At 43.7% G+C, this 19,616-nt stretch overlaps 2 protein-coding genes across 8 annotated transcripts in view; one reads left to right on the forward strand and one right to left on the reverse strand.

Moving 5' to 3' along the window:
- Positions 1-19,616, reverse strand: part of TSPAN4 (tetraspanin 4) — a 412,521-nt gene that overhangs the window by 180,807 nt on the left and 212,098 nt on the right. For 6 of the 7 annotated variants that reach the window (XM_056493428.1, XM_056493429.1, XM_056493430.1 and 3 more), the window contains one exon: positions 5,469-5,548. In XM_056493428.1, the coding sequence (XP_056349403.1) occupies positions 5,469-5,531 (63 nt within the window). In that variant the 5' untranslated portion in view covers positions 5,532-5,548. Of the gene's footprint in view, positions 1-5,468; positions 5,822-19,616 lie in introns of those variants that run through there. The other variant, XM_056493427.1, reaches the window with a different exon arrangement.
- Positions 5,800-9,085, forward strand: LOC130253662 (uncharacterized). The gene is made up of 3 exons (XM_056492409.1): positions 5,800-5,814; positions 6,214-7,045; positions 7,155-9,085. Exons 1-3 carry the CDS (start codon positions 5,800-5,802, stop codon positions 7,175-7,177), a joined length of 870 nt encoding a protein of 289 aa, XP_056348384.1. The 3' UTR covers positions 7,178-9,085.

Consider the following 19,616-nt stretch of genomic DNA (forward strand, 5'->3'; position numbering starts at 1 on the left):
AGTTCTGCTTTTCACAGAAATGCCATTTTTTAAAATCTGTAATTCCCACATCAAATGACTCTTCTTTCTTTAAAAGTAATGCTTCTCAAAAATACATCCTCAGAGAACCCTCAGAAAGATAAGATGTCAATCAGACTGAGCAGTTTCTGGAAAGGAAAAATAACAAAGGAAAATCAGAAACTCAGAGGCAGCTAGAGAAAACGACATTGTGGGGTAAACTTCCCATGTTTTAATTACACAGAAGCAAAGTCTGCTTTGCTGATTAATCAGGCTTTTGTTTGTCACTATTCACCTTCCACACATTTGAAAATACACAGCCTGTCCTACTTCTAATCAAACTTTCTTCTCGGAGCAGCTCCCAGCCGGTGGAGATGTGACTGAGGTGTGCAGAAGAGCAGCTGCAACTGGTAAGCTCAGCTCCATGGGATGAGCTGCAGCCCTTGCCCATCAGAGAAGAACATGTGCACATAACGATGATGAAACGGGGAACCTGCTTTTAAAATGGCTTACTGCTCTATCAGTAATTTTTTTTTTTTCCACTAACTTAAGACTGCAGCCAAGTATAACCACAAAATGATTGCTGTCCTCAGCCACTAACAATCTGTATTGCTTCTGGCTGTTTTAACCATCAATCTCATTCAGCTGACTCTCAGAGGATGCAAATGAAGGACAAGGAATCCACTTCAATGACATCAGCTGCTCTTATGAAATTCTCCACCTTCCAGCCAACAGCTCTTCTCAAGCTAATAATGTCAGATGGTTTCCCAACAAGGTACAGTGAAATGAAGAGACACCCCCCCTAGCTCTACCCTCTGGCTAAATTTGGTGAGGATCACTAGAACACAAATCCATGATGTAATCCATGATGCATTTTCAGACCTAGCTGTTCCCTTCTCCAGCTGTCCTACGCAATCAGTCTTCCACATATTATAAACATTTGCATAGTTCTTACAAGACAACCTGTGCTGCTGGAGAGCAAGGAAGTAAAATGATGCCAGTAATGAGGGATTTCTCATTTTTATTACTTCCTCTCTTAATTAAATGTGAGTAATGTTGGCAGTATCACCAGTGCACCAGGCCAGGAGTAGTATTGGTGCAGAGCTTCTCAAACTGTGGTTCACGAACTACCAGCAGCAACAAAGACAGAGGAAGAGACCCAGAGCTGGACCCTAGAATCAGATTAAACAGGTTATTGGGTTTTTCCCCACACAGATCCTGGTGCATTCACTAGTGCTACCTGCCACTTCCTTGGCTCTGTGTTTCCATATATTTCAGATTTGCACTAGATGTTTTACAAACCAAGATAAAGCATTTCCAGGGCAGTGTCAATTGGGAATTTAATATGGACCAAATGGCAAAAGAAAGAAAAGTCCCTTGCCTCACCTCTTCATCCAGAAAGGTGGAAAGCAGAGCTCCATCTGCTCATTTCAGCCACAGTGTGTCCAGCAGATGACATCTCCCAGGTTTTCAAGGGAGCAGAGACTATTCCCCTGCATTGCTGGGAGCCTACCCAATGAAATTAGACCTTTCAAGAAACTTGTTGTGAGCTCTGACTGCTTTGTAGTGCATACAAATGTAGTATGTTTGAACAATGGAAAGGAGACAGAAATAACTAATGGTAAGTTTGACAAATAATAAATTCTTTGCCTCCTTTCTTTTTGTTGCCATCTCCTCTTTATGACTAGATTTCTAACAACAGCATTTTGCTGTTGAATTTCTCTATTGGTTAAGCATTACCCAAAGAGTCAGCTATAGCTATTCAGTTATTTGAAGGGCAAACTGCTTCCTCTGTAGATAGTTTTCCCTAGCAGAGGATCTAAGGAAAGCACAAGCCACTGGCAACACGAGTACACTTAGCGCATTTCCTTTCTTGAGTCTTGGAGGTTTGAGAGCTAGAAGTTGAAGAGGGGATGCTGCATAAATCAGGGGGATTAAGGGAATGACACTCTTCTTTCTACAGAACACTCTCCTCCTTTAGGATATATCCCACCTTTCTTCACAAAAAGAAAGAAAAAAGAAAAAAAAAAAGAGAAGGCACCAGAGCCTTGGATTAAAAGCACAGAAAGAGTAAAGTTTGTTTTACTGGCTGCAAAGAAATACTGGATGTCTGGAGGAGAATGTGGAAAACAAATGTTCCTCCCTGAGTATGCCACAAAGAAATAAAAATACTTCATTATGAAATAAAAATATTCTGCTCTGCGATCATCTGAAGTGATCTTCAGTCTCAAGGGTTCAGCAATTCAACAAATGAAAATCCAAGTCCATAAAAATGAATGAAGCCAGGCAAGTATTCTGTATCAGGTGACAAAAGTTATTTTGGGAGCTTACAAAACAGTGAGTGCAGTGATACAATGATGGTTCATTTGCATCTGGCACTGTTCCAGGGAATGGCCTCTGAACAGCAATTCCCATTAGAGAAGCAGTGCTGCTCTCTAATATTGTTTTGCCCTTTTTTCAGGGCCTTAATACCCCAGAGTAGCTGCAAATGCACCAAGAGCAATTTGCACAGGCCTCCACATAGAGAAATGAGCTATTTTAGGAGTATGCCATTCTTTTCTCTACAATAATAGTTGCTAGTCTGCTGTACCAATGGACTGATTCAGCATCAACACAGACAAGGCACTTCAGCCTCTGACTCTTGTGAAGAAGCTTTGTGCTCCCTTTAACCATCAGAAAGGAGAGGAGAAATTTGCTCTGTTTTCACAGTTATATGACAGCTTTTTAAAATTTTACAGCATGAGCGCAGCACCTAATCCAACAAAGCCTGCCAAGAACATTTAAAATCAAGGTCTCACAGAATTTGCTTCCTATAAATTCACCAGTATTGTAAGAAAAGGATCTTTTCCTCAGAAATGCAGCACAAATCCCACTGGAGTTGGACAGGGCTGAGAACTATTTTCTGCCACACTGTGGGAAAGACAGCTGAAAGTACTGGGAAATAGGCTGTAGGGATGCACAAAATGTACTGGAGTTAATGAATAGGAACAGGAAAATGAAGATGAAAATATGATTTCTAACAGAAATCAAAGCATCTTCTCAAAACAAAATCAAGAGCAGGAACAGGCTATAACAGGCATTTAATTAATTTATTGCAATGACTGCTCTCAATAGATTAAATTCCTCTTCCTATCTAAACTATTGCCTATTACTAACCAACTACTTAGAGAAACGTGGAGAGGAAAGGTGGAGCCAGCAAAACTTCTGTAACCATGTATGCAAAGAGAAAGCCTATCTTCTTGCAGAGATGCTTTTCGTATAATTTCACAAAGTAAAAAGTAACAGATAACTGAAAACAAGATGAAAAACAAAACAATAGCATCATCAACCTGTAATCATTCTAAAATTTCTGATCACTAGAAATGGAATTTTTTTTTTCCTTTTACCAAGGAGAGGCTAGCCAATACCTTTAAAAATAATTTCTTTTTAGTTACTTTCTTCACTGTGAGAAGGTGAAGAGCTGCATCTATTATAACTACATGCTGTGAAAACCTCATTTGGACATGATCATCATCCATCACTCCTGCTGTGCAGGTAGCATGTGAAAGGGAAACAAAACAGAGATCTTGCTGCAGTATTTGACAACACCCACTCCCCTGCTTGCATGCTTCAGTTCACCAAGAGCCCAGTTGCCACACAGGTATTCTCTTTTTTGGGACCCCCACCTTTCCTCTCTCTCCAAGCATAGCTTGGAGCAGCTCTGATGGTTTTAGGGGGGAGACAGAAACCTGTCTTTCTCTCCCAAAGCATTAAAGCTTTCCTACTAAAAAGCATGCCAAAGATATATTATTATGTGCAACCCTGCCTTTGTAAATGCACAGGCATTACTTGCACCAGTATCTCTTCTCATTACATGGATATGTTTCACTGGAAGATGAATATTGCAAGAGAAATCAGAATGCCCGTATCCTTTGGGGCAATGCTGTGCACAGTCCTGAAAAGAGCTATTAATGCCAGCATTAATACTACTGCCTTTCTCTAACTCTCACTTCAACTGTCAGTGCTATCTATAATCTCAACTAGGGACAGTCAGTAGAGGCACAAGACTTAAAAAAGCAAGAAAGATAGTGTTTGTCTTTCTCAGAAAGCTCTGGAGTAAGCTGAAATAAATATTAGATGATTTTCAGGAAAGCAGAGGCAACCAGAGTTAGCTTTGAAAGACAGAATGCAGCATTGATAACACTCTTTCTTCCAGCTCACCTAGGACACAAATAGAGCACCCTCCTCGTGTTTGACAGCTCTGGTTAGTGCTCTGCCAATTCAGGGGACTCACACTAGAGTTTACCACATCCCAACTCTTGGTATGGCTTAGGTCAGCAGGAGTTGCCTGCACTCTGTGCCTTCTGATGCACTGCAGCATGCCTGGCTTTGAACAGCTGTACAGCAGCGCACACTAGAGAACAGCTCTCTCCATCTCACTCACAGCCCTCCGAGCACCTCCAACAACTCCGGAGAGCACAACCAGTAACAGGGACACGGCAACATCCAGCTGCAAACACGCATGCCCTCCTTAAGTGCTGGGACAGGAGGGTGTCACTTCACAGCACTCCTTATTTCCCTCAGCATGTTAATAAGCCGCCTGGGAGGAACAAGCCATTTAAAGGCACCTCCTGAAGATCTTGCAACAGATCTTCCCACATATGGTTCTGGACAAGAAACACTGAACTAGAAATCCCATCCTGCCCTAGTAAACATGTTACTCCCTTTTTTACGGGACTAAGAGCATTTGTGACTTGGGTCCATCCCACTGTGCTTCTTTAGTGTCCAGCTACAGCCTACACTCCTACAAGGGAGTGAAGTGCCCAGCCACCCCTGCTGTTGACAGCCACCTCATTTATTACATAGATGATGACACACGCATGCCTCATAGTGATTTGATAAGCTCCTGCCACAAAGTAGCAGCCCCAGCAGGAGAGGAGTACTTTGGTCTCTCTCCACCCACCTCTTCAACAGGGAATGGCAATGCCAGGACCCACCACTAATAGTAACAGAGAATGATAACTTAGAGATTCCTGATAGAGTCTTTAATGTTGTGATGTACCAAATGTGCCATCTGCAATAGAGCAAGTGATATAAGCACGTGCTGAACCTTACAACCATGAATGGTCTCAGTGATTTCTCTAGGGCCATGCAAAACTTTTGAGGCAAATATGCATAAGCATGAAAGATCAGGGCACAAAAAAGTGTATAGCTCTCACTGGAACAAAGTGATTAAGGCATTCATGCAATGACCTCTATAAACACATACTTTTATCGTCTACCACAGTTTTGAAATGCAGCTGAAGGCCAGGAAATGAGAGGAGGAGGAAAACCCTCAGTAAGTTACCTACACAAATTAAGGAGGCCACAAAAACAATAGCCTAGGCACCACTTTGTTCAACTCCCAAGTTTAAAAGCAGCAACAAGTTCACCTTCCATCTCAGTAAACAGACACAAACGCAACCGTCTCACGATTCCAAACGTGTACTCACCCAGAAGAGAAGGTTGAAAACAAACATTAGGTACTTGATACACTGCAGGCAGTTGTGAGCCATGCTGCACCTCTTCAGTTCTAGGAGAAAAATAAATGAGAGATCCAGGTAAAAGACAACGTACTTGTTTCCCTTGGGGGTCGTGTACTTAGCCTTGGTGGCCTTCGGGCCTGGGTTGGTGTGAAATCCAAAAAAAGAGTTGCTGGCAGCCCCAAACTGGCCACCATACATGCTGCTGTATCGACGGAAGGCGCCATTTGGGAAACTGTAATCCTTGCTGTCCAGGGAAGGGCTCCTGTGATAGGTGGACTCATCGGTGCTGGACCTGCGCATGGTGGCTTCAGCTGTCCCGTTCCTGCTGCTCTGACAGCCGTCGGGTGAAAGGTTGGTGATCTTCCTTCCTCCTCCTCCTCACTAGGAATTCCCTATTGCTTTGCACCTGCTGTTCTTTTGTCTGCCATCCTGCCAAGGAGTTACCGTGCTGTGCGGCAGCAAACTTGGTGACCTGAAGTCTGCTTAGCCAGGAGTTAGGGAGCAGCGTGCTTCCACACGAGAAAGACTTCTGCACAAGTAAACATTCCCGTCACTGTCACGATCGTCCCTCCCGGTCCCCACTGCTTCCAGGGAAGGAAAAATCAGAGAGGGATATACTGTACCCAGAGCACAGAATCTTACAAAAAGGAACCGTGAACTCGTTGGGCTCGCAACTGCCTTATAAAACCCCGGCTCCACATGCCCTACACAGACAAGAGAGTGCCGCTGCCCGAGACCCGCGGCAGGGGCAAGAATTATCCCAAAGGCGACCAGCTGCCGTGGCGCTTTCCTGCCGGCCGCATCGCTGCGCCCCGCGCCGCCGGGCTCACTTGGCGCATCCCCGCATCCCGCTCCCGCGGCGGGCGCCTGTGGCACGCCAGCCCCGCCGCTCCATTCCCGGCGCGGCCGCCCCTCCTCCGAGCGCCGCGCCAATGGCGCTGCCCGCCCGCCCGGCCGCGCCCCGCCCGGCCCGGCCCCCGCCCTCGCAGCCCCGCACAAACCTCACAGCCCCTCAATAGCCCCATGCCCCGCCCGGCCCGGCCCTCGCCCTCACAGCCCTGACAGCCCCTCACAGCCCCGCGCCCCGCCCGGCCCGGCCCCCGCCCTCACAGCCCTGACAGCCCTCACAACCCCCGGCCCGGCCCACACCCCGCTCTCACAGCCCCTCATAGCCCCGCACAGCGCCTCACAGCCCCGCACAGCCCGCAGAGCCCCTCACACAGCCCTCACAGCCCCGCACAGCCCGCAGAGCCCCTCACAGCCCCGCAGAGCCCCTCACAGCCCCGCAGAGCCCCTCACAGCCCCGCACAGCCCGCAGAGCCCCTCACACAGCCCTCACAGCCCCGCACAGCCCGCAGAGCCCCTCACACAGCCCTCACAGACCCCCGGCCCGGCCCACACCCCGCCCTCACAGCCCTGCGTCCCCCCGCCCCGAAACTCTGAGCCCGGGACACCGCGCGGAGCCCGAACCTGGGCGCAGGTGGCTTTTGCGGGGCTGCCCGGATACACAGGCGGCGCTGCCGAAAGGAACGGCAGTGTAAAAAGTAAGTGCTGTAAAATTTCGTACGCAAAAGCGCTGGGGATGCTCCGCGGGGAGCGGGGTCAGGACGGGCCGTGCTCCCCTTGCCGGAAGGCTCGTTTGTTCCGCTGCAGATCCATCACCGGGATGTTCCTAATTCGCTCGGTCCCACGGAATCATCGCTCAGCACAGCGCACGGCCGGCTCATTTGTCCCCCTGTCAGAACACACTGATCGGCATCAAGCTCCGCACGCTGGGGAGCACTTTCCTAAAATCTGACAGCTCCCACAGGCAGTAAGGACTTGAAAATGTGCTGCACACAACTTCTTCGGGAAGGAAAAATCTTACTGAAACTGTGGCAATCAAAGTATTAACACTCAGGAAAGCAAGACTCATTTACCATCATTGCCCCAAATTCCCTGTTGCAAAGTACTTGTCTCTGTATGTGCCACCTCCTTATCTGTCTGCTGCCTTCCTCCTCTGTCTGCCCTTTGATTTTGGCTGTAACCTACTGGAGCAAAATCAAAAGATGGCTGGCTAACATTTTCCAGCAGAGAATTAACCAAAATGAACACAGATTTCCTTCATGAAGCATCTCACAAGTCTCAGCATAAATCAAGAGACACGAGCACCAATTAATTAAAGAACAAATTAGTAAAAGTAAAATGAGCTGGTTTTTCACATAGCCTAGGCAATTCGCCCTGCAAACCACCCTCTAATTCTGTTAATTTACAAACTGCAAACTTAGGGTCTAATTATTTCTCTTCATTTCCTCCACAAACCATAAATACACTGACCATACCTAGTGCAAGCTTTAGAGAGAAAGAACCTGAGCACAAAGCACAAGGAATAACTCCTCCACCATCTGTTTCAGTAACTTTGATGACTTACAACTTTTCTGGTTTTTGATTTCTCTACATCTAAAATTAGAATTTTCTACTCTACTTCCCTCCCTTTCCTGCACGATATGAACTCTGCCCCCTTAAAGGAGTCTTCTTTCCCTAGCACATAAAGATGGTCCAATGGAAGCAGATCTGTTCTCAGTCAGAGCTCCCAATACACTATTAATTTTTCCTGTGGTACCAAACAGTTCTGCCCCCAGCTCTTCTCCTCACCTGTACTACAACTAGACCAGTTTGGTAATAGAAACCCAAAAATTATTCAAATACTTTCTACATTTTCTGTCAGTATACAAAAATGCCTGTACATGGAGAGTCATATTAAATGGCAAAAAAAAGACTGGGTATAGCTCAGCACACAAATTATGCTGAAACAGTGACAAGTCAGATAACTGTTATTTAACAAGGATGCCCATGGTACTGCATGTAACAGAGGAGAATTTGGCATATTTACTGTAAACTAGACAACTGAAGCCCAAAGGCAGCTCATTGCTATCTGGATAAGAAAAGGGTTAGAAATCACTTGCTTTCACCTTTCCTGAAGGCAAGAAACCATCAATTCTATAGAGAATTAAATCTAAGGTGGAACAAAAAGTTTCTAAATGTTTATTTTAAATAAAAAGTAATAAACATCAACACACAGTGGATATATTTCAGACAGATGCAGAAAATGCTTGAGGAAGGCTGAGGTCCTGCATAACCCTTACAATTTTCTCCAGCCTCTTTTTACCATCATCACATAGCACACCTCATGGAAAGGACAACTTTTTAAAAGCACTTTAATGTAAAATGTACTTCTCCAGCAGTTGCTGCTCATTCTCATGACAATACCAACAGCTAATTAGAAACAGAGTCATTTGAGATACAGTCATTACAGTCATGCTTTTATTAAATCTTCCACACTAGGAAACCCAGTCAGAATCACTAGCGTAAATGGAAAATCCTTGAGAGAGCAATGCTGCACCAACAGGCTAACTGCAGCTTGGATGACATGCTTACATGAGGGAGTGATGTCCTGCATGGGAACAGGGGGAAATCAGCAAAAGGAGAAGGGCTGGTGTACTCTACACTTGCCCATCCCTGGTGTAAAGTGAATGAAAGGGGCATGCTGGATCTGTACTGACGTTTAAGCTGTTTAACAATAAAGTAATGCATGAAGCAAGATGAATAAACCTTGGAAGCATTGCATCACTGGGCCATCGTGTCTAAAGGGTGACCCAAGGAAAGGTGAATGAGAGCTTTCACAAAACTTTTTGTTAATGACTGAGCCTAAAATCACAGTGTGGACCTAGTGACCTCTGTTCACCTCTGCTTAACATCTATTTTTTCTCTCCCCAGCTGCATCTCTATATTCCCATCCTGTGGCCAATTCATATTGATTCCTCTACACAAGAAAGCAAGCCCCGTGCAGTCTCGCCAGCAGAGGTTCAATTTGTATTGATTCAGGTGGCACTCTACCATTTAGGTTATAACAACTCTGTCCCTGCCACTTTGAGAGGAGGGCTGGTAACCCTTCACTGTCTCCACCCAAAACCCTGGCCCTGAAAGAGAAGTCTCACTCTAATGACATCAGGTGAACTCCAGGCAATAAACTGGAAAAGGTTTGGGCATCAGGGGCAGATCTCTTAACTGTGTTATCAGTCACACCCTTTCTCTGAGCAGCCTCAGCTTTGGCTTTCACCTGAAGACACACAGCTACTTATTCAGCCCACATTTTGCACCTCACCCTGAGCTGCAGCCACCACAGACCCCACACCACACTCCCACCTCCCTTATTATTCTGAATACCCCTTTCTCTTCTTCCTCCATGATTTAACACTCACGACCACAAAACACCAGTGCCTTCAGCTCACACAAAATGTAGCACTAATTCACCTCCTCATTAATTTAGTCTCATAAGTCCTTTCATGGTTGCACTGGTTTTCCCCTACTAATGCCTCTTGTCACTGTCTTCAAAAACCTGCATACCTGCTCCATCCTCCTAATGAAACAACCTCCTTTGAATTAACCTCGGTAAACTTTGTTAAGAAATATTCCACAAAATAAAATTTTAAAGAACCCTGCTAGAAGGTATTAGTGAAATACACTACATAATGCAGGGTATGGATGTGACAATTGCTCCTGTTCTGCAACAGAGGGCTGTGCAAAGGCATGCATGTGACAGGTGACAGTCATTCCCCGTAGCTTCAGTGAACAGCATGACTGAGATCAAACCTTACTACAAGAGTGGGATCTTTTCGTAAGTTACTACCTTTGCTTCACACCACAGCACTGAAATCAGCTAAGGGTGATCAACTGATGAATACACTCCAAATGCTCAACTTTTTAATTTCATGTACATACAGAGATCACCACAGAAAAGTGTTAATCAAACCTGTCTGGGCCTACCTCTCTTTTTCTTCAGCAACATGCCTAGAGAGAAATCCCTTGTTTCTTCACCCAGTGCACTCTTTGCAGCTACTGTTTGGTTATGTTTGATTCAGTGATGCAGGTTTTATAAAAACTGTACCTCTTCCAGAAGTCTAAGAGAAACATTATCTCTTCTGACTGGAGGGTGAACCAAAGTTCAGGGCCAAGCTGGCTGTTTCAGCTAGGAGGAAAAAAAGGCTTGTGATGGAGTCTTTGATTGTTTGCTTTTGTATATTCATTTTGCATGAATATAAATGACTAAAGGAGCAAAGCAAAGAGAGTGAGAATATGATTTTTAACCTGACAGCTTCACGCTGCCACAGGTTTTCAGTCTTTGCTCAATCCTGCCCAGGACTGTTCAGTGTCTTTGTAAGTGACACAGTGGGATACAGCACACTCTGACCAAGTTTGCAGATGCCACCAAGCTGAGTGGTGCAGTTACCACACCTGAGGGATGGGATGCCACACACAGGGATCTGGACAAGCTCTAAAGGTGGGTCCATGGAAACCTCATGAGGTTCAATAAGGCCAAGTGCAAGGTGCTGCACTTGGGTTAGGGCAACTTCCAGTATCAGCACTGGCTGGGGGATGAAGGGATTGAGAGCAGGTCTGCCCTGATGAACTTGGGGGTACTGGCCAGCAGATTGAGGAGGGTGATTCTGCCCCTCTGCTCTGATGAGAGCCCACATGGCATAGTACATCTAGCTCTGGAGTCAGTGCAAGGAAGACATGGACCTGTTGGGAGTGGGTCCACAGGAGGGCCACAAAAGCAATTAGAGGGCTGGAACACCTTTCCTAATGGGAGAGGCTGGAAGAGATCATGTTGTTCAGCCTGGAGAAGAAAAGGCTCCAGGGAGACCTCACAGCAGTACCTAAATGGGACTTAAAGAAAGATGGGGACAGGCTTTTTAAATAGAACCTGTAGCAATGGGATAAGGGCTAATGTTTTTAAACTAAAAGAAGGTATTATTCAGACTATATATATGGAATTTTTTTTTTTACAATGAGATGATGAAATACTAGATGAAGTTGCCCAAAGAGGTTGTAGATGCCCCATCCCTGGAAACATTCAAGGTCAATGCAAGCAGCAATCAACAGGTTTCCTCCCTAAATCCTGCTCTCTCCTAAAAATTCATATGGTGTAATGAGTCTGCACATGTTGCCAAAGACTTTAAGCGAAGTGAGTCAGGTGGGGAGCCATAAAGCCAGTTCCCAAACCAAACACTACACATGTTAAAACAGCCCCCTAAGAAACAGGTAAATCAAGCAATATCAGTTCTACTCTGGGCTGCAGGTCCTTCAGCTCAAGGAGTATGACCATGGGGCTATAACTGAGGATATCTCTAGAATCTTTTGTTTTCTAAAGAAATATGAATGTTTTTAATAAATGAAGCAGAAGATAGTATGCTTCACTGCAACCTCAAATTTATCACATACCTAAGAACCCAGACCTTCCCTTTTATTTCCAGGGTCCCTGCTCATCCATTAGCAATTTCAGTATCTGTAAAAGGTTATAGTTGCTGGAAAGAGGTTGAGCCCTGGACTTCTTGGGCAGGAGAAGGCAATCAGATGTTCTAGAGATTTCCTCAGCTAATACAAAAATTTGTTCATGTTCACAGTTGTACCTACAACTACTTGAAATATTTACTGATGCCTCCAACAAAACTTTGAAAACACATTCCAGTCACAAACAATTTCACTTCTATAGCAGACTTCAGGCTTGGTTGGTTTGTTGTTTGGTTGGTTTGTTCATTTTCTTTCTTTTTTTTCCTTTATAAATAAGGAAATTTGCATTAAAAAAAACTTCAGTACTTAATAGCTCATCTCCTTCTGCTCACATGTCACCTGAAGTCATGATCTTTGGTTTATGGCATAATTAGTTGCTATGGAAATAACATAATCATAGACACAGAGAAAATATTCTAGGTATGATTTGCAATGCTCTTTATTTAAGCCTGTGACAAGTAACTTTGCAGAAACCTCATTCCTTTTTACGTGCTCTCATCTGCATAACTGCTGCCATCACCTCTGCCTGTGCATTCAGATTCACTGCTATTCCTACATGTATGACTCACACTAAGGGCATTTCCTTCACCCATACTGGAGCATCTGTGTGTTCAAACAATGCTGAGAGTGTACATACACGCAGAATAGCTGGTGCCAAGTCAGACTAAACAAACAAAATCTCTTAAAAATGATGTATATCGGCCCCCAAAACTTGTGCACCACAGAGCTTCCTCACTATTTTGCTGTCTGGGCTTTTGTCGTCTTTGCTAATGATTTATTTTGTCCAATAGTAAAAATTTTAGAGTAAGGAGACTCCTTGTTTCCCAGGAAATTATGCATATTCGAGCCCTGCACAGAGAGGATTATTGCTGCAGATGAAAGACAAGTAGTGGCAGTCTGCAAATTCCTGAAGAAGCAGAAAGCCCATTTCCCTACTAATGTCCTCAGTAATAAAGAAGGAAAGAGCAGAAATAAAGAACCCATCTGACATGCTGTACAAGAAGAGTTGTAGCCCAAATAAAACTTTTGCTAAGACCTATCTTTGCCGTGTCAGCAGGTCCTAGCAGCACAGATGCAATTTGTGTGCTAGTTTTCTTACAATCAGGTTACTTTCTCTAACCTGAGAGATCAGCTGACGTTTAAAGAAACACCACTTCAAACACACATGTAGTACTCAGGATTTCTGTCAAGTATAAAGCAATCAGTTCTGATGAAAGGAGAAAGTTATTGTGGAAGCAGAAGCAGACAAAACAAGGACTTAGAAAAACTCCAGGATTCAATAATGTTCACTAACTAGTGTCTGCCTTTTAACATCTTTATGGATTTTTTCCTTGGAGACTCAAAATGGATTCTCTTCTTGTCTTGCATCCTTAAAAACGGGATTAAGGTTTTGCACGCACACGAGCATGAAGCAAAGTTCACATAACCATATTTCAGCTCCATTTCCAAAGCAATGAAGGCCCAGAAGCGCTCACTGACCTCACAGGCGAGCGCTCAGCACATCTGAGAATCAGGTCACAGAGAGCCCATTTCAACTGAGTACTCAGCCGCAGCTCTCCCTGCTTTGAGATATTCATGTACTAACATATAAGCACACATTAAGTGCTTTCACAAGTGGAATTGGACATAAGCAGGAGAAATGCAGTATTTCAAAGGCTTCAGATCAAGCTGGACTCTGCACATGCTGCTGTAGCAGAAGGAATTCCTCCCTGAGCACACACCTTTGAGGCTGCTGATCCACAGATCTGCTACCTGGGAGGTGCCTTCAGCCAAAAGAATGGGGCTTGAAATGGGGTGAGGAGCTCTCCTACCAACAGCTCAGTCAGCAGATGTGAGCAAGCACACCAAGACCCCAGAGCAGGCCAGAGAAGTGATCTCTGCTGCTGCACAGCTGGGACTGCATCCTTCTCTTCATAGCCAAAAGTCCTCAGTTTGCCCACAGCTCCCTTAGGCCAACCCTTCCAAAATCCAAAGGTGTGTTGGAGAGAGATTAAAATTTAAAAACTGCAATATAAAAGAGCCACCAACAAATTAAAAGAGTATTTGAAAGGGAATAATAAACAAAACCACTATGTGATAATTATACATCAAGACTAAAATGTAATGAACTTATACAAAGAAAATGCAAGTGGCTATATATTTTCTTACATAGATTAGATTAACAGCTATTGTTTCTTTTTTTAATACTGTATGGAATCATCAGAGTAGTATCATCCCACATAGTAAAAGTAAACAGCAGTGGATCTCTTATCCTTGACATCTCTGTAACCATTCAAGCAAAAATAAAGAAGCTTCTGATATTAAAGAATAAAGAATTAAAATAATTGTGGGCAGGAGCACAAGCTTTGGCTTTCTGATTTGCTATTCTGAGTGTTCATAACAGTGAACAGCCAAAAATAACTTGAGGACTGCTAGCAGGAGACACACATTGAAATATATATTTGAACAGACAACACATACAAGTAAACAATTTAAAACAATAGCCTAGGACTTACAGTCCTAATAGGCATATTAGTGAGTACAATAGTGATAATGCTTGAAATTAAAATGTTCTTTTGGAATAAAAAGTACCAGAAACAGTACACTAGAAACCATATACTTGTATTTACTTCTTCACATCATCACAATCCAGCTCTTTTCATATGTCACTGTCAAAATCTGTAAGCAAACTCGTGTTCCTAAAGGTACATCTACACAAAAAGAAGAGGCACCTGTATTTTAAGGCAGTAAAAGTGTCACATCCTTTCTGCAAAACATACCTAAATTCAGTTACCAAAACATAATACAGAAGCTCCAGTTCAGCAAATTCAAGAAGTCTAAAAAAAACCAAGAAACTCATCACTATTTATTAAGGCATTTAATACTATTTAATTTTCATCATGGAAGCTTTGTTTGGACAGAAATAAGGATATAACTTAGAGCTTTAGTGACACAGAATGAAAGATAATCAGAGCCTGAATTAAGAAGATCTTTGCAAAGGTACTGCCAAAGTATCTGTTTAGTCTTTAAAGTCATTACCTATTTTGCATACTCGCTAAGATTCTGCATTTAATCAACACCAAATTTGTGCCTAAATTACACCTGTGCATTTTCATTCAGTGTTTCCTATAAGTCTGTAGTAGGCTTTCAGACATTCCCACTCTGTAAGAAACTCTTGTCACAGGACCTCTGCAAAATTTAATTCTGCTAAATCTAAGCTCTAGCATACACTAAACTGCTAAAAATGCAAGGTCAATCTCTTCTGCAGCCTGACCTCCAAGCAGTTTGTTTGCTGTGTTATATTTATGAGGATGTTTATGAAGGCAGATTTATACACTAAAAAATTATTCTGCATCAAGTCACCAAGAAGCCATCTGAAAAGGAGCTTTTTCACAGAAAAAGGGCTATCTGTTCCATGATGGTTTTCAGAAATGACAAGGAATGCACAAAGAAAAACCAGGCCTCCTGATTTCTACGTTCTGCATTCCTGCCTTTAAATAGGATTTTTTATTTGATGGGGAAAGAAGACCTCCTTAGAAAAATATTTATTTTACACATACTTCCAGATATCTAAAGCATATTAAGCTTCTGCATAGCTCTGGTATTGCTAACGATATTTATCTCAAATAACACATGATAATGAGCCTATAAAACTTTAATTAAGATGCTTTATAGCCTTTTATAAGTGTCACCCAAACCTATGCTGTAGGGTAAACTGTACTTTTAATTTCTATTTGTGATGTTTACACTGTGCAAAGAAATTAATTACAGTAAAAGCTAGTTATTGTTTCTTAGAAGGCTACACAGATTCCTTGGTCCAAGTCCATCTGGATAAAGCAAACAAGTAATTTGTATTTGCTTCCATTTTGCTTGGAATTCCCATGCAGTCAGTCACTAAAAAAAAAAATAAATTAAAAAATCATTTCTATGAGTGGTCATACTCAGAGAAAGTGGCATTCAATTTTTTTATGCAAGATAGAGACAGGAGGACTGAGTCCAAGACTCACTTTACCATTGTGGAATGGGATTTCTTTATTGGTCTGTTAAAGACAGGATAGGTGTGACAAGTATGACAGGACAGATGTGACAGGGCATTAAAGCTCCAAAAGCTGGGAGGAAAGAAGGGCTGACATCCCCACCAGAGCCTGCAAGGGCTCCCTGCTGGCCTGCCAGCTCTGTGGGGCAGACAAGCAGTCCCAAAGGCATCCTGGACACCTTTTCCTTCAGACAGGTCTTCGACCTTCTCCTACAGTGAAACATGTAGCACCTTTCTTGCCCAACAGAACAACAATGCGAAGAATTTCAAGAGAAACACACCCCTTATAGAATTTTTTTTTAAAATGCAACCCAAAAAGAAACCAAATCAGCTCCTCAATAAGCAACTGAAACTAGAAAAATGTCCCTAGGACTCGCAGTGCTGCATGTGGCAGTTTGATGGCAGCTTCAGTCCTGCTACGAGCCCAGCATAATCCTGGCCTGGCCTCAGGTGCTGCTCCAACAGCAAACTCTGCCAGAAGGGGAACCAAGCCAAAGTTGGCTTTGGCAAGACAGAGGTGAAAATCTGATTTTCCTTCATGGAGTAAGTCACAGACCCTGCAAACTCAAGCCTCTTGCAGCTGGAAGCTGACAGCTTCAGATGAGAGGAATTTATCATTATTATTTTAGTATGAGAGCAGCTCACTGATTGCAGCTTGACAGCTCAAGTTAATTAGTTGATGAAGGGTCTGATACACTCTGGCTGGCTCCACATCTGTGGACGATGACACAATCAGTAGAATGAAATCCATACTTAAATGGTCTTTGGTCTTTTTAATCCTAAACTACAGATCACAAAATCTGCGTAACAAAACCTGGAGATCAGAGGAATTATACAAAAGGTTTCCCTTTCCCTGGCCCTCGGGACAGTCTGGTCTCTGCTGCTTAGTGAAGCTCATGAACAGACAGACTTGACTTCAAAAGCATCCTCTTTTCTTTCTGGACTCCCAGTGGTTCTCAATAATAAGATAACTGGTTTCAGCACAGCCTGGCAGTGTTCCCTTATGGCTGCTTTCCCCAGCAGGGAAATACCAAGCTGCAGGCTTTCCTCTGCTCTTGCCAAACACCAGGTGGGATTTACCCACCCTGTCAAAAGGATTATGTCAAGATCATCTGGCCCCACCTATCAATACTCTGATGCTATTTTGTACCAAACCTTACAATCTGTTTCAGTTCTTACCGACTGACAGCTAAAATAGCATGTGAGGTCATGATGTCCCAAGCTCCTAAGAAATACCAGAGAAGCACAAATGGGAGGGAAATCTGGCTGGAAAGTGATCTGCATGGGGCTGGAGCCACTGAAAGCCACTAAGCAGTGAGAAAAGGGGAGAGCATTTACTGCTGGGAACAAGAACAGGCTATTGCTGGTGGATAGACCTGGAGCCTTGGATCAGTGGGAGCTACTGTAGATATTCAGCCAGTCCTCTGCCAGACTCCACATGCAACTGTAGAGCACAGCTGAAAATCTCTCCATGGCCCCAGCTTTTAGCAATAAGAAAAGCATTTTTTTCCTCTGCCTTTCCTATTCAGATTTTGCACTTTTCAGGGCACAGCCTGCTTCCATCTCTCCTTTTTACTTATCACCTAGAAAGACGAACTGCACTTACAAGTGCTCTCTTAAATCAAAAGCAGAAGAGACAACTGCAAGAATCCCTGCATGTATCTGAGATGTGGTCAATCAGAGGTTACTGGAGAGCAATCAAGAGAAAGGAGATCACTTCCTACAGACAAAGACAATGTAATTCCAAGACCAGCAGCTTTTGTTCCCAGAAATTATGAGCAGAGTATGCAACCCAGCAGTCACCTCACCTGGGCCTCCCCAGTCCTGAAAGGGGCTGCAGAGAAAGGCACATGGTTACAGGCACAGATCCACTATTTAGTAAGTAAGAGATGTACACAACAAACAGAAATGGCTGGGCAGGGAACCTGCTCCTGGCATGCTTTAATCTCCTTTTAATCATCCACACAAGGACTTTGTTGATGGAGCCTGTATCCCTTTAACAGAAACATTTCAATCCTGGATCACTGCTTGTCTACACTTCTTGAAGTACCATAAAAGCAGGTAAGATTTTTTGTGTATGTTATACAACTGTTTCCTCCCAGTCTGACAGTAGCACAAAGGAATTAGCTTTAACAGCTTTCCATGATTTAAGTTTATTTTTTTGACCATGCCGAGTTCTGACAGAAGAGAGGTTCCAGTGAGAGCCATGCTTTATTCTACTCCCACTAGGCTGCTATTGAAAATCTTAGGATGAATCAGGACAGCACAGATGCTGCAATAATGTTTGAGCATTTGGGGGACCTCAAAGACTACTTTTTGTTATTACGATCTAAACAAAAAACAGAAACACTTTTCATGTTGACATTAATTTCTATAACATGGCTTTAAAAACAAAACAACCCCAAAATTCAATAGAGTGTACTCAGGATGGCAATGTCTCAAAATTTGAAGCAGCATGTTGGCATTTTTCCCAGGGAAAAAAATATATACCTGTGTATACACATACCATTTTTTTTTTTTTTTTTGACAAGATCAATGAAGCTCTGGGGTTTATTCTCACTTCAGTCAGTCAGAGGCAAAGACAGGTTGGTCTGTGCAGTGCATGAACATTTGAGGAGGAGTTTGATTACCTGAATTGTGTGTGTGTGCTTCAGAAGCAGTGAACAGCAAGGCTCTCTCAAATCCATGATGCTGAAGCCTTATCCTTCCTACCCAATACAGAGATCTTAATTTGAGGGCTGCCTGTGATTCCAGAATAGAGTTATTAGGCTATAACAAGCAAGTTCCTAACAGCAGGCTGGTAAGATTAAAAGAATCCCCTTGGTCATCCCCAGCCAGTTGTGAACAAATCCCTGCACCAGCAGCAAGGCAAGCTAGGGTTTTTCTATGGGATCAGGTTACAGAAGCTCCTAATCTTAAATCCTTCATCCAACCTACTGCAATGATGTCTGCAGCTCTGTCTGAGCCAGCCAGAGTGTGACTCATTTTTTGTGGTAAAAGCAGTTCTACACATACCCTTACACACTCCTGAAGAGGCATCTGAATGCTGTCCAAAACTTAATTGCATGGCATGACAAGCTCTGACAATTAGCTAAGTAGACTGCTTGATGGCTAGGATTTTAAATAAGAATCTTACAAGAGGGAAACTCTGGAACAGGCATTGCTACTGTCATAACATTCTGAGCTGTCACAAAACCACAGGACCAACAAGACAACCACATAGGCTTCACAACTGTGACTGAAAAGGGAAGAAAAGACCCTGGGGGGAAAGGACCTATTTAAATGCACCTGTACCTCACATCCATCATCAGGACATCATCCCCTTCCAAGAGGGCAGGAACACGAGGGTTTGGGTCTGCTCCAGACTCCAGGTGAGCCCCATGCAGCAGCAAGAGACCAGAACCACTGCCTGCTCTCACTGGAGCTGGAAGAGGCATTCTCTGTCAAACTACATCAGAGGTCACAGGCAGGTCAGTCCCCTGTACAGAGGTCAGCAGGCCCAGCACTTTTGACACCAGCTAGATCTAAAAGTGCACTGCCTCCAAAACTCCCCATTTCTACTCCAAACAATCCTGAAGGTCGCTGCTCCTTAAGAAGAGTTTTGGCAAAGGGCTTTAGCTGCTATGCCCCATTTGTGCAGATTCCTCTGACTGCAGTTTGTGGAAATCAGTTTCACTCATTCAGCTCTCACCTCTTCGGGGTAAAAAAACAACGCTCCCACTTCTCAGATTTCTCACTTTGTGTGCAAAGGAGAGGGACAGAGAGGC

The sequence above is a fragment of the Oenanthe melanoleuca genome, chromosome 5 (genome assembly GCF_029582105.1).
Source record: "Oenanthe melanoleuca isolate GR-GAL-2019-014 chromosome 5, OMel1.0, whole genome shotgun sequence".
NCBI lineage: Eukaryota > Metazoa > Chordata > Aves > Passeriformes > Muscicapidae > Oenanthe > Oenanthe melanoleuca.